Source organism: Anastrepha obliqua, chromosome 2, assembly GCF_027943255.1.
Source record: "Anastrepha obliqua isolate idAnaObli1 chromosome 2, idAnaObli1_1.0, whole genome shotgun sequence".
Lineage (NCBI taxonomy): Eukaryota > Metazoa > Arthropoda > Insecta > Diptera > Tephritidae > Anastrepha > Anastrepha obliqua.
This window is the reverse complement of record NC_072893.1, coordinates 85214503-85225504: the sequence shown is the minus strand read 5'-3', so window position 1 is coordinate 85225504 and position 11002 is coordinate 85214503. Positions and strand designations below refer to the sequence as shown.

Genomic DNA, 11002 nt, shown 5'->3' with positions numbered 1-11002 from the left:
TCAACCGTCCACCACTTAGGCTTGGGTTTACCCCTCAGTCTTCTTATGGGACAGGCTACCGCCAAGGCAGCATTCATGGTGTAGGTAATCTTGTCAACCAAATTTTCTAGTCCTTCTATGCTTTGTGGCACCGCTGATGGACATGTTCCTAGGGTAGCCCCGATACAATCTATATACCTTTCCCAGTCTGTCCCCTGATATTTCTACCAGGCTTAGGTTTCGGTAGATTTTTGCTAACCTCAAACGAGATATATCTATGATCAGAAAAAGAATGTTCTTCCAAAACTTTCCAGTTCCTAATTCTGTTAATAACGGAGTCAAAAGCAAAAGTAGCGTCTAACACTTCCTGTCTATTACTAATGACAAAAGTAGGTTTATTACCTTTATTGCAAATCTGTAGTCTAGTACCTATCAGATAATCAAAGAGACACTCACCTCTAGCGTTGGTATCAGTGCTGCCCCATATCTCGTGATGCGCATTTACATCCGCACCAATGATTAGCTTTGCGCCAAGCTTCTGCGCCTGCGCTACCAGATCTTTGAATATTGATCTCGGTAGCTCCTCGTGGTCATGTGCGAGGTAGCAGGAAGATAGCCACATCCGTTCATTTCCCGACTCCAGGCTAATGGTCAATTGATCGGTGTCGCTGTAATTAGAGAGCATGAAAGCATTTATCCCTTTTCTTATTAGTACGCACGCTCTAGGGTTACCTTTGTTGCGAGCATACATCAGTTTATATTGTTGAGTCCTTAGTCCGCACACAAGTCCATGTGATACCCATGGTTCTTGAATCAGGACAATATGATGTCCACCTTTGGCCAGGTGGATTATGAGGTTGGCGGACGCAACCTTTGAGTGGTGAAGGTTAATCTGAAGAACCCGTAACATCATGGTTACTGGGCTTCCTCTCCACCACCGTTTTGTTGGGCTCATCTGAATCTGACGCCAGTAGCTCTTCCTCATCAGTGAGAGTAGTATCAAGTACTCTATCTAACAAGGAAGAGATACTGCCGTCAGTAGATGCCTTCCGTAGCGCTGTAGCAGTGTTAGGACCGGAGCCAGATTCCGCCGTGGGGCCTATCTCAGCTCCAACCGGGTCCTTTAAGTTAGGCGCCTTGTCCTTGTTGTAGACCCTCAGAGTTATGGACGAAAACCCATAGCTTACTACACCGTCCGATCGCGCCAGTGCGTCCGCCGAGTCCTTGCAGACTACGAAAGTAGCGCTTCGGTACTCGCCCTTGGGATCGTCCAGCTTTGTGACCTTCCAAGACGATGTAGGAAGCTCTGGATTGCATACCCGAAGCATCTCAAGGATTTGTTTAGGGTCTGATGGCTCCGCTGGTAACCAGGCCCTAGCTCTTGGTAAACTAGGGATGTCATCCCTTGAAATTACCTCGAGTTTAGACCCAGGCCATACTTCGCCAATCCTTGAGATGGCTATTTTGTATAGATCAGTGGATCTCTGATCGGCACAGGCGATTAGCTTCACATGACTCTGATGCCATCCACTATCGCGACAGAAAGGAGCTGGACCAGGATGCTCCTTCAGAATTTGGAAGAAGACGCTTGAGAGCCTGGCTTCCACTTTCTTCCAATTGTCAGGCGAAATAGTGCCGTCAGGGTTGCTTTTATCAACCACCGCCCATAGCTGTTGGCCTTTGACAGCTTCGCTGTACGTAGCTGGAATATATAGAGGCATCAAATTGCAATCCGTCGAATTTCCCTCAGTGAAGCTACACCCACTGCAGCCTGCAGTTTCCATAAGAAAACTTTTCTTCCTAAAAACCTTTACATTGATGCAAAAAAATAAAAATAAAATAAAAGTGAAAAACTTTCTTTAGAAAGGTTTTCTTTTTGAAATTTAGTTATTTTAATTTAAATTTTCAAAATTTTCTAATTTTTATTATCCGAAAATTTCAGCAAATTCTAAGCTCTTAGACCGGCAATCTGATCTAAAAGTGTTGCATGACACACCAATATCTTGCATTGTTAACTCAGTGAGGTGTTGAGTGACCACTAGGTGCGGTCAAGAACGCAATTTCCCTAAAATACCTTCGAATTGCAGATTGTAGATGGAGAGACCAGACGAAGTGCAAAATCAGCAGAACGTTATGGCCAACCTACAACCTCAAGCAATCGTCGACATTAATAAACATGAAACGACGGGACACCTGTAGACTTACGGCAGTCATAACTGGCTTCTGGTCTATCGGAGAACAAGCCGCCAAAATGGGCATCCCTCACAACACATACTGTCACAGTTGTAAACAACCGGAGAAAAAAGAAACAATCTTCCATTTCCTCTGTGAATGCCCTGCCCTATGGAGGGACAGAATGTTAACCCTGGGCAAACCGCTGTTCGAGAGTCTCGAGCAACTGTCTGGCTTAGACGTCAACAACCTAATAAGGTTCCTAAACCGCACAGACTGGATATAGTCCTGCTGCAAATAACTGTTAAACAATTTGGTAACGAGGATGTGGCAACAAAATGGTGCGGAAGCGCTAGTTGGATTCTGGCTGAATCACCACTCTAACCAACCAACCAACCAGGGTAACTTACGAAAAAAATATTATTTTATTATTGCAACCCGTATTTTTATTTTTTTATTTTGATTTTCATTAGTTCACGTTGACTTTTGTTTCGTAAGTTACTGATATATCTTGGAATTAAATTGCAATGCGTGAAATTTTCGAAAAAAATGAGAAATAAAAATATTTGTCGATGTGTTAAGAATACAAAGTGCTTAAGTCCACAGTACCTAGAATTCAAAAAAACAACGGAGTATTGAGAAAATACTTCGAAAATTCCAGCTAAATGTCAAACTGCTGGATGCGCACATAAGGTGTAGGAGATAGCAGTAGATTAGCTGATTTATTTTCATTTTTTTGCTATTTGGTGATTTCAATGACAAAAGGAACTGCTCTTCTTTTTTCTCGCTTGTTTGTTTACATTTTGATTGAAATTTTGACATTAAAACCAACAATTTTCGTAATTTGCACAAATGTGTAAAAAAACTTTAAAATTTTAGAACACAAACTGCTATTACTCTATATAGATTCGGCTTAAATAAATCGAACCGACCAACTGTTGCATGCACCCATGGAACGAAAGAAAGTAGAGCAACTGTAAGTAAATATAATCGGGTGTTCTTTTTGTAGGATGGTTGCGAAAGCATGAAGCAAATAATAGGCGCTTTCAGTCCGCCATTTCTCTGCTCGCGATGTTTGGGCTCTCCTCGCTTGAGAACAAAGTTACATGGGAAAGTAATAGCAAAGTTATCGAGCAAGATTCGACGCTAGCGAGTTTGGTTATACCTCATAAAAGTGGTATAATTCACTATTTTCAATGCTGCCAAATATCTCTTGTAATAATAGGCAACTTTCATTACACCGCGTTCATACGGATAAATTTTGATGCTTCTAGTTTGCGAATCTCTTTTGATGTTCCTGCCATGTTCACAGAATTTGCAATTGTTAGTTTTTAGTCTACAATCAACAACAAGATTGAAAAGAACGAGAACACAAAGGGTGTTGACAGAGCACCAGAACCCCAAGTAAAGAGTTGAAGTAACAAATATTTACTTGTATGAACGCATTAGGTGGTTCAAAACAAATAAAATTTTTATCAGGTTTTTTCAGTGCTACCATATACACTGTGGGCAAAAAGTAAGATGAATTTATTTGTCAAACTTCGCGGGATTAAAATTTCGCTCTAGTTATTTTTTTCATGAGTTGGCAGCACTGTTAATAACATCTGGGCCAACTTTCATGTGAATGTCATTATCAGTAATATATTTACGCTTGTGTTTACCAAACGACCAAGAGTGCATTTTTCGATTTTTACAATGTCTGATGTGATTGAAGACAGAAGTGCCATTAAATTTTGTTTGCGGAATGAAATTTCGGCTGCGGAAACGTTTAGCATGTTGCAGAAGACATTTAGTGATTCGACCATGTCGCAGAAAAATGTTTATAAGTGGTACAAAGACTTTAAAGAGGGTCGAGAACGTGTTGATGCCTTGGAGCGCTTGGATGACCAACACGTCAATAAAGTGAAGGAGTTAGTGCTCAAAAATCATCGGTTGACTGTTAAAGAGCTTACTGATATGATCGGAATATCAGAAGGATCTGTGAAAACCATTTTGAAAGACCATTTGGGTCTACGAAAAGTCAAATCTCGTTTGGTATCGAAAACTCTCAATTTCTTGGAAAAAAGTCGTCGCATTGATGTGTGTGAAAGAAAGCTTTCAGACTATCAGGACAAGCTCAAATGCATCATTACGGGAGATGAGACTTGGATTTATGCTTACGACCCTGAAACAACCGACCAATCAAGCGAATATCGTGCTAAAGGCGAGGCCAGACCGAAAAGAGCACGTCAAAGTCGTTCAGAAATAAAGGTCATGATGACAGTTTGTTTTCGATTTTCGTGGTGTGGTGTGGCATGTTTCGGGGATTGGAAAAATCGTTGGCATAAGTGTATTTCATCGAGAGGGGATTATTTTGAAGGGGATGAAATTGATTTACAAGAACAAATAAAGATTTTTCATTTTACAACCGAATTCACCTTACTTTTTGCCCACATTAGTATATGTTTATTTATACCGGTTGCTTCATCTATTCGTCACTTCGTAACGCTTGGCGAATCGAAGGAGCCTAATATTTAATATAAGCGCTGAATTAAAAATAAATTAGTTTTAATATTGGTAAATATTTTCTTTTTGGTTTTATTTGCTTTCGAATAAAATGAATTGTTTTCATCAATTCAATATTTTAATGAATGAAATCTATTTTTGTTCAAAAACAGGCAATCAACCTCTGTTATTGGAACTACCTGAGTTTCTATTAGTTGCGTTGAGCGAAGTGCTACTGTACAGTATTTAGGATAATTTTATTAAAAAAGTTTTAAATCTACTTTTACATTTGGAAATAATCATTTATTGAACTCACTTCTATTCAGAGCTCTGGTTATATCTTAAAAATTGCAATACTTTTTAATATCTGATTATTCGTTCATTTTCGAATTCAGCGACACATTTTACACAAGAAATAATAAACAAATACCAAAAGAAAAATCTTTGCGAAATAGTGTAACTAAGTGATCAAAAATTTTCATCTAACACAATTAGCAACACTTTTGGCCGGTAACTCTATTCAACAAAGGCTTATGTTTTGCTACTTAAAATGTTTCTAAAGCTGTACAGATTTTCTGCGATATGTTATTATTGCATCATTGTATACTAACAACAACTTACCGTTAAAAATATAGCCAGGCAGCGCATGCATATCCGCATTAATTAAGCAGAAAAACAGCTGATAAGAAATTATGTGCAGAGACATTTCGTGCCCAAATGTAAGCGTTAAATGCGCTCACTCATCAAAAGCACAGAACCGCTTCAACACCGAATTAAAATGTAAAACCATTACCCACCCTAACAAAAGCGGGATCAAAAGTCAACAACCTCCTATAACGAATGGCGGATGCGGCGAGGCGCGGTATTGCCGTATAGTGGGAAGCGAATGAACGATTATAACATAACTTTCACGTTTCGGCTTTTGAGAGAGGGTCGAAAACTCTTAACGAGTTGCAGTTTGAGGACTGAAGAAAACCACACACACACACAAATACAAACAGCTGAAGATATAAGAAACAATATATTCGAAAAAGAAAAAAAGGTTGTTTAAATGTTCGATCAATTGTTAAAAGTACAACAACGCGGAAACTAACCCAAAAAAAGAATTAAGCAAAAAACAAAAGCAACAAAAAATCGACAAAAAAATTTCTGAGGAAAGAGTCAATCAACTCGCCTCACTTTTGTATTACGCATACATGCCTAAAATTATTACATAATAACCATATCAGCTGATCGCAGCGGCCATGACAACAGTAGTCGCAAAGTTTGTCAACCCCCGGCCAGCTTTGAAGTGACGCGTCAATAAAAAAAAAAACAATTAAGAAAAAGAAGAATAGCAGCAGTAGCAGTAGCAACAGCAACAACAACAATCATAATAATAACAACTACAACACCAACAACAATAACCATGCTAACAACAAAACAACAACATCAAAAATGGCAACGTCGACGATGTCGATGGCGCTGAAAACAGTATAGTGACTAAAGTTGCGTCGCTGTCGCAGCTGTTGAGCGCCATAAATTTCAGGAAAGGTAAGAAATTCAAATGTTTGTCGATTTAATCCGCGTTTAGTAAGTGTGCATGCTTTTTCAATCAATTTATTTTTAAATTTTCGTCATTTTTGCTTGAAACTTTTTATGTTTTTTTAATTTTTTTATTCTTAAATTTTTTTTTTGTTTTTGTGCTCTGCTTTTGTATTGTAATTTTTTCCGGTGCGCGTTTCCGGAAGCGAGCCAAAAATAAACTAAACGGTGATCTAAAAATAGCTTAAGCACTTCCACAACAACAAAAACGATAAGCCAATTACAACAACCATACACATACGAGTATATGTAATACTTACTGTTTTACTATATTATGTTTTTTGTTATTTTAGCCAGACCGCCACTAAACATAAACAAACATTTTTTAGTTCGTTCATTGATCTCGCTCAACAGAGGTGAGCAGACGCGAAAAAGCGCAATACCAAAAAAGCAACTACTATATACATTGAGACATACATACATACATACTATGTATAGTCAGCTGCTAAAATATTCTTTTTTTAACACTTTTAATACTTTGTATTCGTCATGAGCAATATGATGCTTTTGTAGTGCCTGCTTTTATTGTTGTTGCTGCGATTGTTTTGCGCTGATACGTTCGTTTAAAAGTTTTCCCAAGTTTGGTTAGAATATGTTGAACCCGTGCGAGCAGTTCCGCCTCCGCTATCTGCAGTCGGATTCAGAAGCGAGTGCAAAGAACTCCGTTGCGGGCAAACAATCACACATACAAACATTTATTCACATGCAGATATTAAATAATAATGAGTTATGAGTAAAGTACGAAAAGAAGGCACAATCAAATTTAACTGTTAAATGAATACGTCATTAAAATATTTTTCACGGTTTGAAGATGTCGTATGGATAAGTTTTGCAAGCATGTATGTAGGCATGTGCATACCGTAAATATCCATGATCAAAATAAAAATAATAAATACTCGAATCAAAAATCAAAATCAAAATTAAAGAAGCAAAAGAAATGTAGTCAAAACTGGTAAAAATATAGAGTATTTATTATTTTGATTTATTTTTTACAAAAAATCGACATAATTCAAATCCCAAGTTTTTTAATAAAAATTACACAAGAAATCAGGATACGCAGCTTATGGCCCATAAAATTTTATTCAGGGCCCCAAATTCCCTTTGATTTATGACAATTTTTTTCTCTGATGGTGTTGCGTATTTTTTTGTCGATTAATTCAAGTATTTGGGACTTGCTTTATTGGTAGGCTTGAGTGTAATAAGAAGTACACTCAAAAAATTTTGAAAACAGTTTATGCAGATTTATTAAATGTTGATAAATTTGGTATGAAGTTTTTAGTGAAACATTTAAAACATACGTTTTTCGTTAATCTTTAGGATCAACTATGCATTCAACTATTTCTTTATTTCAATAACAGTTTTACAAATTTATTAAATATTTAAATAAAATAATTAAAAAAATGCTTAAATGAAAATATTAATTCGGCATAAGCATTTTTTATTATTTAAATTAAAAATATTTAAGTAAGAAAGAAAATATTTGAAAGCATAGTTGATCTTAAAAGATTAAAAAAACGATATTTTAAATGTTTCACTAAAAACTTCATACCAAATTTTTATCAGTAAGTCTGTATAAAACGCATACAAGTTTTTCTCAATTTTTTAGGTTTGAAAAAAATATTTGTTTTTAAACAATGCTATTTATTTTGTAAAAAACTTCTATTTTTTGTTAAAAATTTTGCTCAGCAATTTTACTTGCTGAAGATTGCGATTTCCATAATTTGCCGAGTTATATTCAAATAATATTATATTCAGTGAAAAATACTACGGCGACCGCCGTAGCCGAATGGGTTGGTGCGTGATTACCATTCGGAATTCAGAGAGAGAACGTTGGTTCGAATCTCGGTGAAACACCAAAATTAAGAAAAACATTTTTCTAATAGCGGTCGCCCCTCGGCAGGCAATGGCAAACCTCCGAGTGTATTTCTGCCATGAAAAAGCTCCTCATAAAAATATTTGCCGTTCGGAGTCGGCTTGAAACTGTAGGTCCCTCCATTTGTGGAACAACATCAAGACGCACACCACAAATAGGAGGAGGAGCTCGGCCAAACACCCAAAACGGGTGTACGCGCCAATTATATATATATATAATATATATAAATACCGTGAACTTGCTTACCAATATACAGGGTGTCCGCTTTCAAAATTAGGAATTAAAAGTTAGATTAAAAAAGAACTATATACATATGTATATATATTAGGCCGGGTCGATTTGTGTTGAGCAGAAAATATTGCTGCTGTTCGCGATAGTGGGGTTGAAGAGCCGTCCACCTCAACTCGTCGTCGTGCCCAACAATTGCACCTCTCACGCTCGTCGTTGATGAACATTATGCATAAAGACTTGCAATTACGCACTTACAAGGTGCAATTGACTCAAAAACTAAAGCCTCTTGACCATTTCAAGCGTCGTCAATGGTCAGAATGGTGGCAGGAAATGGCAACAGTGAATGACTAATTTTCGAAGAAAATCATCTTCAGTGATGAGGCAGATTTTCACCTCAGTGGATTCGTCAATAAGCAGAATTACCGCATTTGGGTGAGTGATAATCCAAGAGTGATTGCCATCAAACCAATACACCCACATAGAGTGACTGTTTGGTGCGTTTTATGGGCCGGCGGCATCATTGGGCCGTATTTTTTCCAAAATGAGGCCGATCAGGCAGTTACTGTGAATAGTGTTTGCTATCGTAAGATGATAACGAACTTTTTATGGCCCGAATTGGAAGATATGGATGTGGACGATATGTGCTTTCAACAGGACGGTACCACTTGTCACACAACTAACGAAAAAATGGCTCTTTTGCGCGAAAAATTTGATGACCGAATCTCACGTCGCGGCGATGTTAATTGGCCGCCAAGATCATGTGATTGTGACTTCTTTCTTTGGGGTTATTTGAAAGAAAAGGTATACGTCGATAAGCCAGTAATAATTCAAGAGCTAAAGGATGAGATAATTCGGCACATTAACGGCATAGAACCTCAATTATGCCTCAGCGTCATCGAAAATTTGGACTATCGGATGGAGGTGTGCCGCTGAGGCCGCGGCGGTCATTTGGCCAACGATTTGTTTTATACGTATTTCATTCCTGACCCTAATAGATATTCCGCCCAACTTATTTGAAAAGCCTGACACCTGAATTTATTCGTCATGTAATCATTTCATTGTCCAATAGCCGCAGTAGAGCGAGAGAGAGTAGGTCGAAAAAATTTCTCTAAATTTATGTTTATAAAGGGCCATTCACGCCTGGTTGTCAGTATTGAATAAATTCTAGACCGTGCCTTTTTATGCCATCTCTGACATTTGTCAAGTGGACAGATGTAAAATTTTACAGGCGTTAAAATTATTGAAACTTATTTGGGGAAAATAATCGTCCGAATGAGTCAAGAACTTAAAGGTTGGTGAAAAACTTTCAAGAAAATGGTTCTATCGACTAAAAAAAAATGATTGGCAGACCAAAAACTAAACATTGTGTTGAGAATATTGTTGCAACAGTGCAAAATGTTGCTGAACAACCTTCAACATTGATACTTCGACGTTCTCACCAATTCAAATTCATTAATCGACTGTTTGGTGGATTTTACGTGTATACCTGCTTATGGTGGACTGTTTTTATTAACTATTTGTCTTGCATTACTTACTTATATGCCTTGAGAAATATTCAGAAATGCCCATTTAGATAGTTGGTAGGGAGTTAAAATGTACCGCAAAAATTTCGTGTGAAATTATACTATTAGAAATCTGAAGACAGAAATTATATTTGAAGGTGGATCTTGGGTATATATATTACATATGAGCATTTCCATCTAGAGCTCTACCGCAGACAAGATATTAAAAAATAATAAAATTGTTAAATACATTTTTTTAGTGAATATATCTATAGGCGGCCGCCGTAGCCGAATGGGTTGGTACGTGACTACCATTCGGGATTCACACAGAGAACGTAGGTTCTTCGAATCTCGGTGGAAGATCAAAATAAAGAAAAAGTTTTTTCTAATAGCGGTTGCCCCTCGGCAAGCAATGGCAATCCTCCGAGTGTATTTCTGCCATGAAAAAGCTCCTCATAAAATATCTCCCAAACAGGGAGTAAGCTCGAATTATATACATATTAGTGCTTGACAGCTTAGTGCGGTAAGGTAGAAAATGTTTAGTCAACTTGAACTGTTATGCCATACGCATATACCCATTTATTTATGTGTGTCATATACCTATTAGATTCCTCGCATTAACATCAAATGGCCAGATAATCTGCGAAAAGCTAACTAACTTCAAAGGCATTGATTCTGAGATTGAGTTCATTGACAGTACAGACTGTGGAGTGCGTTGACTCGTACGACCAAATATGCAACCAGGAACCAACAATATCAAAGAATACACAAAGCGGTGATAATAATAATACTTACTTAGTAGCTTAAAATAAACTTATAAAGCAACAGAAAGCACAGCAACAAGTTTGACTAAAACGTGACTTAATAAATACTTATGCCAAACAACGTACATACATACATATCTACATAAATGAGCGTAGAAAAGAATTAAAAAAAAAATGGAATGAATACGAAAAATACGTACGGAGATTAACGAACACGTTTAGTTGAAGAAGACAAAATCCAAAGTTTTTTTATGTACTTTTGCTTAAATGTCGAGAGTAGACGAGCATTTTCGTACGTTTGGGGGCACATACTCCTACTTCTGAATTCCTAGAGAAGCCGTTTATTGAGCTTCGGTAAGTAGCAGACTCGCTTGGAGGTAGGTATGCCGATTCACTATACCTGCCTTGGCATA

General features: G+C 37.4%; 1 protein-coding gene across 1 annotated transcript; it reads right to left on the bottom strand.

Annotated features, from left to right (window-relative positions):
- Positions 1-441: 441 nt before the first annotated feature.
- LOC129239551 (uncharacterized) lies at positions 442-1574 on the bottom strand. The gene is made up of 2 exons (XM_054875123.1): positions 712-1574; positions 442-647 (listed from the first exon to the last, which is right to left on the bottom strand). Exon 1 carries the CDS (start codon positions 1305-1307, stop codon positions 867-869), a length of 441 nt encoding a protein of 146 aa, XP_054731098.1. The 5' UTR covers positions 1308-1574; the 3' UTR covers positions 442-647; positions 712-866.
- Between the last annotated feature and the right edge of the window lie 9428 nt (positions 1575-11002).